The 17016-nt window shown below is 49.0% G+C and overlaps 1 protein-coding gene across 6 annotated transcripts in view; it reads left to right on the top strand.

The window, feature by feature from the left end:
- The window catches only part of dnc (phosphodiesterase dunce), a 1419595-nt gene that overhangs the window by 1275225 nt on the left and 127354 nt on the right, over positions 1 to 17016 (top strand). The window contains exon 1 of one of the 6 annotated variants that reach the window (XM_071662493.1): positions 12389 to 13910. The exons of the other annotated variants lie outside the window; for them this stretch is intronic. Coding sequence (XP_071518594.1) covers positions 13284 to 13910 — 627 coding nt within the window. The 5' untranslated portion in view covers positions 12389 to 13283. Of the gene's footprint in view, positions 1 to 12388; positions 13911 to 17016 lie in introns of those variants that run through there. 6 annotated transcript variants of the gene reach the window in all.

The raw sequence follows: 17016 nt of genomic DNA, 5'->3' as shown, positions 1-17016 counted from the left end.
GGTGCCGTTGCTCTTACCGTTGGCTAGAGGGGGGAGGAGGGGTTGAGTTACGGGTACCGTTGCTCTTGCCCGCTGTTACCTCCGGGTGAAGTTGTCGGGTAGGGTTGAGTTACGGCGCCGTTGGATGTTGTTGTTGTTTACCGTTGCCACCGTTGTAGATGTCTGGCTGGCATGAGTTATGGCGCCGTGCTCGCTCGCCATTTGTCGCTGTAGGGCGATCACGAAGCATGTTCTGGAAGATATGACCCCGGAACGGGTAGGGGAACCAGTCAGGGAGAGAGAGAGAGAGAGAGAGAGAGAGAGAGAGAGAGAGAGAGAGAGAGAGAGAGAGAATTCCTGTTGACGATTTAGTACCTGTAGGTCACAGCTTATAGCTTGCGACGGCTACGGTGTGAGAGACGTGGAAGGAGAGGAGGAGGAGGAGGAGGAAGAGGAGCTAAAGAGATGGACGAGAGGTGAGGCATAAGGAGGAAGAGGAGCTAAAGTGATGCATGAAAGGTGATGCATAAGGAGGAAGAGGAGCTAAAGAGATGGACGAGAGGTGAGGCATAAGGAGGAAGAGGAGCTAAAGTGATGGACGAGAGGTGAGGCATAAGGAGGAAGAGGAGCTAAAGTGATGGACGAGAGGTGAGGCATAAGGAGGAAGAGGAGCTAAAGTGATGCATGAAAGGTGATGCATAAGGAGGAAGAGGAGCTAAAGAGGTGGATGAGAGGTGAGGCATAAGGAGGAAGAGGAGCTAAAGAGATGGACGAAAGGTGAGGCATAAGGAGGAAGAGGAGCTAAAGAGATGGACGAGAGGTGAGGCATAAGGAGGAAGAGGAGCTAAAGAGATGGACGAGAGGTGAGGCATAAGGAGGAAGAGGAGCTAAAGAGATGGACGAGAGGTGAGGAAGAAGGAATTTAAATGCATATAAACATCATGAAAGTTGAGGAAAGAAAACGTGAGGAAGAAATGTCGATGTCTTGTCGGGTTGGAACGGGGAGGAAGTGTACAGGCCAGGGTATTTAACCTCTAGGACACTTCTCGTTTGACCTTTGGGCGTCAGGTCATAACCTTTCACTTGACCTTTAAGGATCAGGTCAAAATTCAGGCCATCAGACCCACGGGTCGTATAGTCGTGGTGGCACAGGGGCGTAATGTCGGGCTCAAAGGCCATACCTTCGTGCTCAAGGGTCGTACCGTCGTGCTCAAGGGCCGTACCGTCGTGCTCAAGGCTCGTACCGTCGTGCTCAAGAGGTTGAAGGGACAGACCACAGGGAGAGAGACATGACATGGTGAAGAACGGAAGGGATGGGGGAACGGGCGATGTGGTCACTGAAGGGATGATGGAATGGAACATCTGGTCATGGAAGGGATGATTAAATGGAACATGCGGTCATGGAAGGGATGGTGAAATGGAACGAACATGTGGCTATGGAAGGGATGATGAAATGGAACGAGTGATCATGGAAGGGACGATGAAGTGGAACAAGTGGTCATGGAAGGGACGATGAAATGGAACAAGTGGTTATGGAAGGAATGATGAAATGGACATCTGGTCATGGAAGGGATGATAAAATGGAACAAATGGTCATGGAAGAGACGATGAAATGGAACAAGTGGTCGTGGAAGGGACGATGAAATGGAGCATGTTGTCATGGAAGGGATGGCAAGCCTAGAAGGCTTTTGGAGGCTTTGGGTCGTTTGGTCGACCAAGGTGTTGCAACCCTCGTCCCTGCAGACCCACATAGACCCCCCCCTACAGCCTGGCCTGGTCTGTAATAAAGGAGAGATGTGTACCGTCCGATGAACCGTACAGTTACATAAGACCATGATCGCCGTTGCCACTATGACTGCTGTATCGCCTGTCCATCTGTATCGACTGTATCCCATGTGGGAGGCGTTTTCGTCCCGGCATCATTGGTGTGTCTCGCTGAACTCTGCGGTCAAGTGATTCTCTCTCTCTCTCTCTCTCTCTCTCTCTCTCTCTCTCTCTCTCTCTCTCTCTCTCTCTCTCTCTCTCTCTCTCTCTCTCTCTCTCACACACACACACACACACACACACACACTGGGAAGGGTATTTGCATTTTATTTATTTTTTTTATGAAAATGTCTTTTTTTTCACCCTGCTGCAACCACCCGATTCCCTCCCACACGTATATATATCCACCACACACACCCCATTCCCTCCCACACACACCCCATTCCCTCCCACACACACCCCATTCCCTCCCACACACACCCCATTCCCTCCCACACGTATCCCCCCCCCCCACACACACCCCATTCCCTCCCATATGGTAGCCCCTCCTACCCTCCCCTCACAAGACCTACCCCATGTATTTCTTTCCCTCCCACGCCAGCGTGGCGTGGCTCAGCCTACACCCCCTTCCGGTCGCTCCCACGCCCCCGTCCACTCTGTTCTTCCCACCTCGCCAGCCTCCTGCACATGGTCTCGCCCACCCAAGCCTCTCCACACATTACTTACATATAGCACCTGGAATTTACACACACACACACACATTACACACACACACACACACACTCACACACACACACACACACACACACACACACACACACACACACACACACACACACACACAACCATAATACTCATAACCAGTGGTTACTGGTAGGTAGTCCCTCCTACCTGCCCTGGTACCTACCTACCCTGGCACCAACCTACACTGGTACCTACCTATCCTGGTACCAACCTGCCTACCCTGGTACCTACCTGCCCTGGTACCTACCTGCCCTGGTAACTACCTGCACTGGTACCTACCTACCCTGGTACCTACCTGCCCTGGTACCTACCTACCTGCCCTAGTACCTACCTACCCTAGTACCTACCTGCCCTGGTATCTACCTACCCTGGCACCTATCTGCCCTTGTACCTACCTACCCTAGTACCTACCTGCCCTGGTATCTACCTACCCTGGCACCTATCTGCCCTTGTACCTACCTACCCTAGTACCTACCTGCCCTGGTACCTACCTACCTCGTGTACCACCTACAACAACACATCACTTCCCCTAATAGAAGGTGGAGGTCGGCCACCTCTCCAGCCTCACCTAACCACCGCCCGTTGGCTCTCCATCTCTATACCCTCATATGGCTACTTTATTTTTCCTCTTGCTTCTGTGGCAGACAACACCCCTCGCCCTGCAACCTCACCCCATCCAGGGAAAAAACTCTCTCCCCTTCTCCTCCCACTCTTTCCCCTGCTGTGACGAGCTGTGAGGGAGGTGGCCGCTCGAGTTGTGAGCATCGCCCGGCGCCACTCCTCCTCCTTCGACACTCCGTTGCCGTTGCTGTGGAAGCTCTGAACCTTGGCGTTATTATAGGTTTTTTTTTTATCGTACACATCCTCATTGTATGATTATGTATTTTCTGGGACTTCCTTTCTCACTCCAAGCAAGATTATGCTAGATTTTTTGTGCGTTTTCTTTGGCTTTTTTTTTGGCGTTTTTTTTTAAGGTTTTCTTGCGTTTGCCGTCGGATCCAGATAGTAGTTTTCTATTATTGATTCTCTGTCTCATTCCTTGTACTCTGTATTTATTTGGTCAATGTTTCTATGTTTCTTCTTTTTTTATGATGTTGATGTTCACTTATTTTTCGTATAGTTACGAGTTTCTTCTTCTTCTTCTATGTCTTCTTCTTCTTCTTCTTCTTCTTCTTCTTCTATGTCTTCCTTCTATGTCTTCTTCTATGTCTTCTTCTTCTTCTTTTATATCTTCTTCATCTGCTTCTTTCTCTAGTATTTTTTTTTCTTCTCTTTGCATCATCTTGTACTCCTTCAAGTTCCCCCCCCCCCCTCCCATTGCCCTATCTTAGGCCCCTCTGGCTACCCATTTTCTTTTCCTTCTTCATCTTTTCATTCATTAATTCTAGGATTATCACCGTTCCTTCTCTCTCTCTCTCTCTCTCTCTCTCTCTCTCTCTCTCTCTCTCTCTCTCTCTCTCTCTCTCTCTCTCTCTCTCTCATTCTTCTAGGATTATCACCGTTCCTTCTCTCTCTCTCTCTCTCTCTCTCTCTCTCTCTCTCTCTCTCTCTCTCTCTCTCTCTCTCTCTCTCTCTGGGAGAGGAGGCGACATCAGTGTGGAGCCTCCTACATTTTACATACTCCAAGACACATCGTCCCATCCAGGCAACTTAACGAGCGCTTGGGAGGCTCGCCAATTAACCCTATGATCGGGGTAGCTGAGCAGGACCCACCGTGCTGTGTCGGCCTGAACACAACAGGGAAAAGATTTGATAATCTTTGGTCGTTTCCCTACCCCCACAACCACCACAACCCCACAGCTACAACCTCCCCCCCTTTTTTTTTATCATCATTAAGGATGATTGCGTTTAGTTGGTGTTTGCGTGCTGGTTGGTCTCTGCTGCTAGTTGGTCTTTGGTATGGATTGGTCTCTGCTTGCTGGCTGGTCTTTGGTATGGATTGGTCTCTGCTTGCTAGTTGGTCTTTGGTATGGATTGGTCTCTGCTTGCTGGTGGGTCTTTGGTATGGATTGGTCTCTGCTTGCTGGTGGGTCTTTGGTATGGATTGGTCTCTGCTTGCTGGTGGGTCTTTGGTATGGATTGGTCTCTGCTTGCTGGTGGGTCTTTGGTATGGATTGGTCTCTGCTTGCTGGTGGGTCTTTGGTATGGATTGGTCTCTGCTTGCTGGTGGGTCTTTGGTATGGATTGGTCTCTGCTTGCTGGTGGGTCTTTGGTATGGATTGGTCTCTGCTTGCTAGTGGGTCTTTGGTATGGATTGGTCTCTGCTGCTGGATGGTCTTTGGTATGGATTGGTCTCTGCTTGCTGGTGGGTCTTTGGTATGGATTGGTCTCTGCTTGCTGGTTGGTCTTTGGTATGGATTGGTCTCTGCTGCTGGATGGTCTTTGGTGTTCGTTGGTCTTTTGTGGGTTGGACAGCTTCAGGAGCCCTTGTAGGTTAGGCTCTGCAGAGAGAGAGAGAGAGAGAGAGAGAGAGAGAGAGAGAGAGAGAGAGAGAGAGACCAGAGGTGAGTATTTTGTACGGGGGGAAAGCCCTAATTTTCTCCCGTGTGTAGGTCAGCGAGCGAACAAACACGAAATTAGCGAGTGGACACGGAATTAGCGAGTGGCCCCCAAGGGGGGACAGTTTAGGCTCATAATGGGCCAGTGATCTTGGTTGCTAGGCTCGTAATACCAGCTCGTTACCTACCCCAACACCACCTCCCACCACAACCAACCACTCACTAATCACTCCTGGAAATATGACGCTCGTGTGTGTGTGTGTGTGTAAGTGTCTGTGTGTGTGTGTGTGTGTGTGACGAATAGAAAAGGTAAATATATGAGTTGAGACTTAAATGCATTGTATTTATAGACGATTGTCGGCAATATAACGTCTACTGTTCTCGCTGTTAAGACCACACACTTACCCTGGGCAATGCCTTGCCCAGAGATGATGATGATAATACATGTTTCAGCATGACGTAATAATTTTTTTTTTCCTTTTTTTTTCTCGATACGAAGAATAAATTCTCATAGGAACATTATTGTTTTCCCCAAAAAAAAAGGAGCGAAAATTTTTAATCGTTTACTTTAAAAATGAAAAAAAAGGTTCACAGTGGAATTTCTTATTGGACGAAGGAATTTTTTTTTTCATTTTTTTCCCCCTTCTCCCTTTTGTCTGGGATGGGGTTATTCAGTAGAAGGCATGCTCCACCACACGAGTTTTTCAGAGGTGGATGGAAATTTCTCTCTCTCTCTCTCTCTCTCTCTCTCTCTCTCTCTCTCTCTCTCTCTCTCTCTCTCTCTCTCTCTCTCTCTCTCATGGAGTAATGTTTTTCTCTGGGAGACGGATATTTTTTTATTATTTTCCTTTTCAGCCAGAGGAGGAAATGTCCAGAGTTTTAGTTTTTATTCGAATTGGAGAGGAAAAAAAATGGTATTTAGTTTTTCCGACGAAGTTAGCCAATTCCTAAGGTACTTATAGAGGTGAGTGAGGGAGCCAGCGAGAGGGAGTTGGCTGAGGGAGGTAGGTGTGACAGAGGTGGCTGAGTAGACCAGGTGAGAGGGAAGTGGCCTGAGGAAGCCAGGTAAGAGCCAGGTGGCTGCGATAGGCGGGAGAGAGAGAGAGAGAGAGAGAGAGAGAGAGAGAGAGAGAGAGAGAGAGAGAGGGCAGGTGGTTGAGGAGGCTAGGTTAAGAGGGGGGGGGGGCGTCTGAGATTGCCCAGTGAGAGGGAAATAGCTGAGTGGGACAGGTGAGAGGGAGGTGGCTGAGGAGATCAGGTGAGAGGATATCTGAGGGAGGGAAGTGGCTAAGAGAGCCAGGTGATAGAGAAATGCCCCCGGGGAGCCATAAGGAATTGCAGAGAGAGAGAGAGAGAGAGAGAGAGAGAGAGAGAGAGAGAGAGAGAGAGAGAGATGACCAGTGCTAAAATCCCAGACCCGAAATATCCACAAGTTTTCTTGGCCATAGAATTAGTTTGATGCATGGACTTTGCCCGCCTCCTCCCTAGAAATGTTTACCTTGGCTCACGTGCCTGCTGCTACCGTTTACTTCATGGTGTGTGTGTCTGTGTCTGTGATGGCCATGTGGCTTGGTGATTTCCAGAGTGAATGGCATGACGATTGAAGGTGAATAATCCAGTGTGGTGAATTGTGATGAGCTGAGATCACTGACAGGTGGTGGGGATAGGGGAGAAAGAATACTTCCCACGTATTCCCTGCGTGTCGTAGAAGGCGACTAAAAGGGGAGGGAGCGGGTGGCTGGAAATCCTCCCCTCTCGTTTTTTTCAATTTTCCAAAAGAAGGAACAGAGAAGGGGGCCAGGTGAGGATATTCCCTCAAGGGCCCAGTCCTCTGTTCTCAACGCTACCTCGCTAATGCGGGAAATGGCGAATAGTATGAAAGAAAATATATATATATATATATATATATATATATATATATATATATATATATATATATATATATATATATATATTGAGCAAGGGAACTGGGAGTAATGATGGCGTGTACAGCAAGCGTTGTTCGGTCGATCGTTGTACCACGCCTTGTTGAGTCGGGTATGCACCGCGCCTTGTTGGTTAGGGCGTGAACCACGCCTTGGTGGATGCCAGACCCGGGCGTGGGTAATGAGGTTGTAGGGGCGTGTGTGTAAAACGTCCAGGGTGTCTTCCATGTCGATGCTTGTGGCGGAGGTGATGACGGCCAGGGCTTGTAACCTCCTCTTCCCAACCCACCGTCTCAGCAACCCACCTAACCCACCGTCGCAGCAACCCACCTAACCCACCGTCGCAGCAACCCACCCGTCCCACTGATACAAGTACCCATCCACCCCTTTATCCCACCCCCACCGTCGCTCGAACCCATCGCACTACCCTAAACCCAACCCACCCACATAGAAACCCACCCACCCACCCCCGTATCCCACTCCACTAACACTGGAGCCTATCCATCCTTAACCCCCTGGAACCCCACCCACACAGAAACCCACCCACGCCTCGGGGGTTCGTTCTTCTCTACATATTAAAACTTGAAACATTTGATGAAGCTCTGGTGGAATTTCCCCTATGAAATTTCGGCCTGTACTCCCAAAGCGGTTTGAGAAATATGTTGAGTCTATCAGAAATAAAACAAGCGCGATTTCGTATTGTTTATGTCGACAAGTACTGTAGCCCTACATTATACATTTCATACTCCTATTTGTTATACTTAATCGCCGTCTCCCGCGTTAGCGAGGTAGCGCAAGGAAACAGACGAAAGAATGGCCCAACCCACACACACACACACACACACACACACATATATATATATATATATATATATATATATATATATATATATATATATATATATATAGTATGTATGTATATAAACTTCTGTGGGTCTTTTATCTTTTTTTTTTTGTCATTTGCCTTTACATATCATTCCGCGTATCCCGAAAATCACCTTGATATCTGAGCAGTGGTAGTGGGTCATTCATTGTGATTGAGGGACGTAATTCTCGTGTACGTTCTAAGACCCATCAGCCTGGAAGCTGGCTGGCTGGACGTGTGACTTTCCAGTCCAATGTGTTCGTCTCTTTCGACCCGTTTCGCCAAGTGGTTTGGCCTTTTCCGATCTTTTCCTCAATGACTCTCAGACACTCTAAAGACTCGGAAATGACGATGAATGATATCTTTATTCCGGAGAAGAAAGAGCAGCGTTTCGACTTGTCCGATCACCACAAGTGGTTAAGAAGCCAGTTTGAACCGGCCGTTACTGGAAGTCTTTCGTTTTCTATGCGGTCAAAAGAGATCGAAGGCTTTTTTGACCATTGTGGGGATCAACGTATATTCATCGTCATGTCTGAGGCTAAATATTCATTTCACGCGCGGGGGGGAAGTGACTGATTCATATGCGGCAAAAGAAAGATTTAAAAAAATCCCATTGACTTCCTGAAATAGGTCGAGAAAACGTCATTTCGAACTGAGGAAGAAGAAAAAAAATAATTGGTAGAGCTATGCAGTTTAGGTTAGGTTCCCGTTTTCGTTCGTCGTAGCTCGGGCAGGGAGCTAAGCACAGGATATCTATTCTATATTTTAGGGGGGAATTTTTTTTTAAATAATGGGGTAAAAATGATACTAAAGACATCCCTTCTAAATTTGGGGGCCCAATTTGGGGTCGTCGTGAGGGTCTAAAATGCCGATTTTTTCTCCCCCTCACATTGGTGAGGTAAGCAGTGGTTGGGGTGTGTCGCTCACGGTCGTATGCCCCTCACCCCCCATTGTATGTATGAGAGTAGCCGCGGCTACAACTTTCGCACATAGACATACACCACATGTAGTACGCATGTTAGGGTCACACAGGCTTAACGGGTCACACACACACACACACACTCCGCGCGCGCAGACATTCACTCCCTCGTCTTACAAGCACAGATAAGGGAATGACAAGCATGACAACGAACTTTATGCCATGTTATTTAACGGGATTTATAGCGTAGATTTCTTGTACTTCCCTCGTTGTAGAGGATGAAGATGGGTGGCTGCTGGCCTACCTCATCATCCCCGTAGACCTCAGAATTTTTTTTTTTCTTTCATCTTAAAGATAGGTAATTGAAAGTATATAACATGCATGGGACTACCTACCTTCGTTTAAGCAATTTTTTTTCTTCTTCTTCAAACGGTATCATTTGTATTTAGTATGATCTATCTTGTCTGTTGCTGTATGTAAATTTTCTTATGGGGCTATGGACTTCTCGTCATATAGTAGATAAAAACATTATGAAGTAGGCGCTTATAACCGGACGATAATAGATTGGTGAGTATATGTATATCTCATGTTGATGATAACGTATATATGTATATATTAATTTCTTTTTATACATATTCGCCATCTCCCGCGTTAGCGAGGTAGCGTTCAGAACTGAGGACTGAGCCTTAGAGGGAATATCCTCACTTGGCCCCCATCTCTGTTCCCTCTTTTGGATAATTGAAAGCGAGAGGGGAGGATTTCCAGCCCCCCGCTCCCTCTCCTTTTAGTCGCCTTCTACGACACGCAGGGAATACGTGGGAAGTATTCTCTCTCCCTTATCCACAGGGATAATGTGTGTGTGTATATATATATATATATATATATATATATGTATATATATATATATATATATATATATATATATATATATGTATATATATATATATATATATATATATATATATATATATATATATATATATATATATGTATATATATATATATATATATATATATATATATATATATATATATATATATATATATGGGGATAGGGGAGAAAGAATACTTCCCACGTATTCCCTGCGTGTCGTAGAAGGCGACTAAAAAGGAAGGGAGCGGGGGCTGGAAATCCTTCCCTCTCGTTTTTTTTTTTTTTTTTTCCAAAAGAAGGAACAGAGAAGAGGGCCAGGTGAGGATATTCCCTCAAAGGCCCAGTCCTCTGTTCTTAACGCTACCTCGCTATCGCGGGAAATAGCGAATAGTATGAAAAAAAAAAAAAAAAAATATATATATATATATATATATATATATATATATATATATATATATATATATATATATATATATATATATTGAGAGTGTGTTTGGTCGTATTATCTAGAACACCTAAAAAAAAACAATGTTCGCGATTTTTTTCTATTAGTGATTATAACTTAACGTTAATGGCCATGATTACCCTGGTAGTTGATAGGCCTACGCCCTTGTACAAGTTCAGCTAATCACCACTAAATACGCAACTGACAAACCATGGCATTTGGCTCCGCAAAACTTCCCTTACCGTGTTGATCTACCTCACGTATGTTTGCTGGCAGTGAATGTGTGATGGGAAGCTGTCTGTCTCTAACATTAAGTACGTACACTGGAAAAGCAAAGGTTAAGTGAGGTCACATCAGGTCACTGGTTCTTTAACGATACGGTCATCCTTCCCATACTTCAACCGTGACCTCAAACCAGCCTGGGGATCTCGTTAGCCTTTCTGGACACACACACACACACACACACACACACACACACACACACACACACACACACGAATGGAATAAGGTAAGTGATGAAAGTGTGAGGCCTGACTGGAGATAGATATTTGAGTACTTGTTGGACGTAGAGAAAGTTCAAGAGATGACGCCCCCCGCGAGCGTAGAACCTCCCCCCATCCCCCCCTCCCTCTGCGTACCATACAAAATGATCACACACACACACACACACACACACACACACACACACACCCGCGAGCGTAGAACCCCCCCCCCCCCTCCCATTGCGTACCATACACAATGATCACACACACACACACACACACACACACACACACACACACACACACACACACACACACACACACACCTGTCGATGGCGTGAACAGTGAACATATATTCAAAGAGAGATGTTAGGGATAAAGGATTAACCAGAGGACGAAACGCGAAGCAAGAAACTTAATTATTAACGAAGATGTAAAGACGTCCTTTTATATGACGAAGCGTGGGCGATGAATGGAGGAGAAAGGGACAGAGAAGGTGATTAATGCGGGTAACACATACGGATTTAAAGATGTTGCTTTGAGTGGTAGAGAATGTTCAAAAGAGACAGGGAAGGCCCCCACGAATGTTCTCTTCACTCCCCGTGCAGAACAAGTCGGTAAAATAACACACACACACACACACACACACACACGATTGACTTAGAAGTGACTTCAATCTAGAAAGGTAGGTTATGTGTGGTCAAATATTGTGATGAATATTGATGACCGTGTAGCTAGGCTGGGTGATGATCATTGTTATGGACGGAGTTTGACTGTGGGTAGGATGAGGAAAGTGAGTGTAATGATGACACTTCACAATCTCACTGACGATGGTGATCATGAAGGTGAAAGCGCTGATGAATAATGATGGTTTTTGTAGAGTGAACGATCGACGTGATGAAGGTGGTGCATGCGTGTTGATGCCCCCTTTCGTGATCGTGATGGTGAAAGGGAAAACGATCCAATTGGAATAATGATCTCCTTGAGGAGGCTATGGTTGAGGCTCATGAAGATGGCAGCACTGGTGTTGATGGAGAAGGTGTTGATGCCAAAGCCATTGATGATGATAGTGAAGTTGTCACTATATATATATATATATATATATATATATATATATATATATATATATGGATAATGTTGAGGTTGGTCCCTAAGTACAGAGGTGACGTGATGGTGATGATGACGGCTACATAAGGTGAGAAGATAGTGAGAGCGATGCCGGACACACACACACACACACACACACACAAAAAAGGAGCTATTGATAGTGATTGACATCAAGTCGCTAAGGGTGATTGTGATGTCATGCATTGATGGCCGTGAAAGTAGAGGGGAGTTGGGGGGGTTGTACCATTAGATGCGGTGTTGAAGAAGATGGAGGACCTGTTGGGAGAAGGAGGGTTGATGCGCCTATTTCTAGCTGGTGGCTGCTGACGGTGAGGAGGGCGAAGGGGTTGTGTCGGATGCTGTGGTGATGAGGATGATCCTGTGGGAGCTGAGGACGACGTAGACGGGCGCCTCACCACCGCAGCTGTTGTTGTTGTGATGGCGATGATGATGAAGCCTCCCCCTGGGCTGATGCTGTGGCTCTTGCCGGGCTGAGGGGCGGGCTGGTGGGCCAGGGCAGCGAGCGAGCGAGCGAGCGGGTCCCTGGCCAACGATGGCTGTGTGGCGTTGCGCGGATCGATGTGCCTCCCTCCCTCCCCTCCTCCTCCTCTCTCTCTCTCTCTCTCTCTCTCTCTCTCTCTCTCTCTCTCTCTCTCTCTCTCTCTCTCTCTCCACCACAACCTTCCTGCCGCTCCTGCTGGGGGGTAGTTCAGCTCGCTGGCCTTTAGTCCTCACGTAGCGCCTCACTGACACGCACGCACGCTAGAGCACACCCGTCGCTCCCCCCCTACCACCACCACCACCACCTCCACCACCACTACCACCACCACCCCCCGATCCTGGGGCAACAAGCACACCAACACTAGTCAACAGAGGCTCCCATCATTTGGTCGTACTGTGGCGGCAGCGGCGCTCCCATTCGGCCGACGGTGCCCTTTAGTGTCGCTGAGGATACGAGTGCAGGAGTTGACAAGGAGGTGACCGGGGTCCTGATCGAGACGTACACCCACACCCTCGTCATCCCTCAGCCGCCCTCCTTTTCCCTCCTCCACCTAGAGCATCTTACCTACCTACCTACCTACCTACCTACCTCCTTTACCCAATAAACCTGAAGAGCCAGGCCATGCGAACTGTAAGCAACCGGTGTCCTTAGACACCATCGCCGCGGAGAGCGCTGAAGGATATCAGGACTTTTGGGGGCATTTGCCTCACTGATAATAAAACGTATCCTTGGAGTGCCCGGAGGTGGTGTCCCATCTGGCTCCCAGCTGTCCTGGTTGAGGGCCATCGGCTGCTGGCGGTGTTTTGAAGACTTTCGGTGTTTGTAAGAACTTGGTGGTCGTCACAGGAACAACACACCTCCTCCCTCTTCCGGAGGTGACACCTCGAGAAGCGGGCGTTATGCAGTGCTGCCCTACAGTGCGGCCGCCCCCGAGCGAGTGATCCGGGCGTAAAGGAACACCTGAGTGCCACGAGACACTATATTTCCTCGCAGTCAGGTCTTGAGGGACGTTTTTTTTTTTTCTTCCTGGGCCGCCCCAAGCTTCGAATCCCGCAGCGGGAGCCGGCCCAGGTGTGGGCGTGATGGCGGTGTAAGGCACACCGCCCCCCCCACCCTCTCATACCTCGCTAGACCCACCCAGCCACCGGCCTGGAAGCCCTCACAGTTGTCGAATGGAGAATGCAGCTCTTGCTCAAGAGTAAGCACCGTGAGAAGGGCGGGGGAGGAGGCGGCACGCGGGGGCTGGCGGAGGCGGCTGGCGGTGGGCCCGGCCCTTCCAGGCCGCCCTCAAGAGGTACTTCCCGCGGGCCTTCCAGGGGATCTTCCAGGCCATCTTCCAGACCGCCTTCCAGACCACCCTCCAGGGATGTAAGCCCCGTGCACGAGGCTGCCAACTATCACCCGGACCTGGTGTCACCAGGGGCTACATTCTACGAGTCCCCACATCACCACCACTACCACCACCACGGCCACCACCACCGCGCCCACCACCATCACCACCACCACCAGGCGTGGGACGCCAGGTCCTGCCACCCACACCACCGGATCACACATGACCTCCCCGATGGCGTGCCCGACCCACGCTTCGCACCGACCTGCCCCTGCGGCGGGCGGCTCTCGAGGGCATCGTCCTGGGAGTCCGACTGCCCTCCTGACGTGGCAGAGTCCGGGTGCTTCCCGAAGGGCCGCTCCAAGCACGAATGTGGCTCCCGGTCTGGTCGTCGCTCGGGCCACAAGGACGGAAGGGGCAGGATACGACGCCTCATCGACATGTCTGTGATAATGGGCATTTTCAAGCCATGCAAGGTAAGTCGGTCGTCGTCGTCGTCGTCGTCGTCAGCCGTGGTAGGTCCTCACGCCCCAGAGCACCTGGCTTGTATGAGTACCAGAACCTTGGGTTTTCCCTATTTGGTCGGTCGTTATCATCTACAGGTTGTGAGACGAGGACGAGTTGTCTAGGGTTTGTGACGCAGCTTTGGTCACGTGTGGAGAGCACGTTTCTTGTCTGTGATCTTTCTGACGAAGATGATATTGAACTCGTCTCGTAGGTGGGACGATATTCCACCTGACCAGCAGCAGTATATCGGCGGGGACACCACCTGCCTCCCCCCCCACCCCCGATCGTGACGAGGAGGCCCCTAGATCAATTTGACGTGGGATGGGGAGAAGTCCTGGCTAGGAATACGGAATGAAGGGAGGGTAGGTGGGGGGCATGTGCGTGTATGATAGGTGAGGGAGGCCTTGGTTGCGGGTATGACAGGTGGGGGGGAGGGGCTGGGGCGACTTGGCCACAGGTATGATAGGTGAGGGGACTCCAGGTCACAGGTATGACAGATGAAGGGAGTTTCAGGTCTCCGATATGACAGGTGAATGGGTCCTAGCCACGGGTATGACAGGGATGGGATCCTGGCCAAGGGTATGACAGATGAGGGGTCATTGTCATGGGTATGACAGGTAAGGGGTCCTGGCTACAGGTATATCTGATGGGGATCTCTGATCATGGGTATGATGGCTGGCTCTAGGTATATCCGATGGAGATCTCTGACCATGGGTATGATGGCATTCTTGTCTGGCATTTTACGACAGCTCGGCTCAATCGGCCGGAGGAGGTATCCTCCGTTTAGGCGTCCTGGCCAAGTGTATGGCGGGTTGAGGCGAGGCTCCTCCCCTTGGGTATGATAAAGTAGGAAGCTCCTTGACATGGATACGACTGCCGGGAGTAACCTTGACTATGAAATGAGGCCGTGGTTATGGAAGATGAAGGTACGGGAACCTCGCGCCCCTCAATGTGACAGTACAGGGCTGCTTTCTATGGGTAGGACAGACTGAGGTAACCATGTATATGAGAGGTGGAAGTATGGAGGGGGCTGGATAATCCAGGCTGATATCGAATACCTGGCAATGGTAAGACAAGCAAATGGGTCCTGGCTATAGGCAAGATAGATGAAGGGGTTCTGGCTATGTGTAGGATTGGGTCTTGAGTCACAAAGGCAGATTTAGTGTTAGGCGATGGCTTGGATCATAAATATGACTTGTGGTGTGATGAAGGCTATGATAGGTAGGGTCACACGGCTGTGGGTAGAGGACATATGGAGGGGGGTCAGAGCCGAAGATATTGCTACCTTCTTGATCTTGGCCGTGGCGATAACACGTACATTTGTCCTGGTCATGGATATTACTGAATGGCTGGGGAGGAAGACGTGATCCTTGATACGCCAAATGAAGGGGACTTAGCTTTGGGTATGGCAGGTAGGGATCTTGGCCATGGATATGCTCCGGGAGTGGATCCTGGTGTTCGTAGATACGACAAGCTGGGAAACCAGGCCTTGAATAGGATTTCGTATGGGTTAGGGTTTCGAAGCCATGGCCAGGGTAGGTGGAGAATCATATCTGGGCAGGACAAGCTGGCTGTCGCAACCATGGGTTCAGCAGGGTTGGTTCTTTGGCCTCGAGAAAGACAAGCGTGCTGGTGGCCATGACCTGAACCGGAGGGTAATCATGGTTGCGATTCTGAAAGGGAAGATCCCTGAACAATTGCATGACAACTCGGCTCTTGGTTCTAGGATGACAGTCTCGACCCTCTGTATGGGGTCACGACCACCAGTATGAAAGGTAAGAGGTCATGACGATAGGAATGATGAAGGCATTGTCCGTAAAGGGTGTGAGGTGACAGATGTAAAGGTCAGGGAAGCTGCTGACCCCTTGGGGCTGACACTGGTACCTAGCCATAGATGCGACCCGTCGGTGACGTGTATGGTACGGATTTTCGAATAATGTAGCCGCCAATAAACACATAAACCCTATAACCCAGCAGCATGTAAACACGCCGACATGATTGCAACAGGAGACATTTCTAAGCCTCTGAATTATTTCTTCATGTCATCCTTATATAAGAATGACATTCTGAGCGTGGTGTTGCCACAGTCTTTGTTCATTGTAAGACATTTATGAGCGGCAATTCTTGTGGCAGAGTTACTACTTCTCCTGCTGAATGAATGTTCCAGTCTCAGAATGGTTGGACGTAACAAGTGATGTGCCTCAGGGATCAGTCTTGGGACCACTTCTGTTCGTCGTATATATAACTGATATTAATGAGTGTAAACTATCGTTAGCCACTGTAAGCCATCGCAGTTCGCAAACGATTCTGCGTTGGGACATTGATTGACAACAGAAAGTGAACGTCTGCAGCTTCAAACGGAGTTGTATACTCTCACTTCGAGCTGCCTCCTGCGCGGGTTCTTCCCGTCGCAACACAGGGCACCTCACACCACCACAGGCGGGCTCCTTACCACGTTGCTTCACCCACAATCCTGAGATTCTCTTCGCAGCTGCCCCACAACGCCACCCACACTGCTAAGCACGTACGTCAGCCCTTATCCAGTCACACCACCCGTCCCCCTCAGACTCCTCATTGTGTTCTCACACATGAGTCTTACATCCCAGGACACACACACACACACACACACACACACACACACACACACACACACACATACACAAAGAGAGAGAGAGATGGATAGACAAATAATTTGTTCAGTCCCAAGCATCTCAGACCGACAGAATCGCGGCACCATACAAGTGCGGTTTGTGTGGCACGATATAAACGCGGTCTCTGTGGTTGGAGTGCGGTGTGGTGTGCATTAAGTGTGGCCCTGTGAGAGCTTGAGCACCAGGTCGTCCCCTCCACACACACAGGGTTGAGTGAAGTGCGTTAGTTCCCACACAGGGTCGAGTGCGGTGCGTTGAACACTTTACTGAACCACTTGATATATACAGCCCCACTTGCTATGGCTCATAGGGCAGTATATTTACTGGGTTATAGCAGGACCGGGTAAGGCTGAGGGACCCACATATTCGCTACATGTATACCAGCACAGGTCGTGTTCTCTGTATTTATGGTGAGTTTTTTTTA

Source organism: Panulirus ornatus, chromosome 6 (assembly GCF_036320965.1).
Source record: "Panulirus ornatus isolate Po-2019 chromosome 6, ASM3632096v1, whole genome shotgun sequence".
Lineage (NCBI taxonomy): Eukaryota > Metazoa > Arthropoda > Malacostraca > Decapoda > Palinuridae > Panulirus > Panulirus ornatus.
The sequence above is the reverse complement of the archived record's forward strand: the minus strand, read 5'-3'. Positions and strand labels throughout refer to the sequence as shown.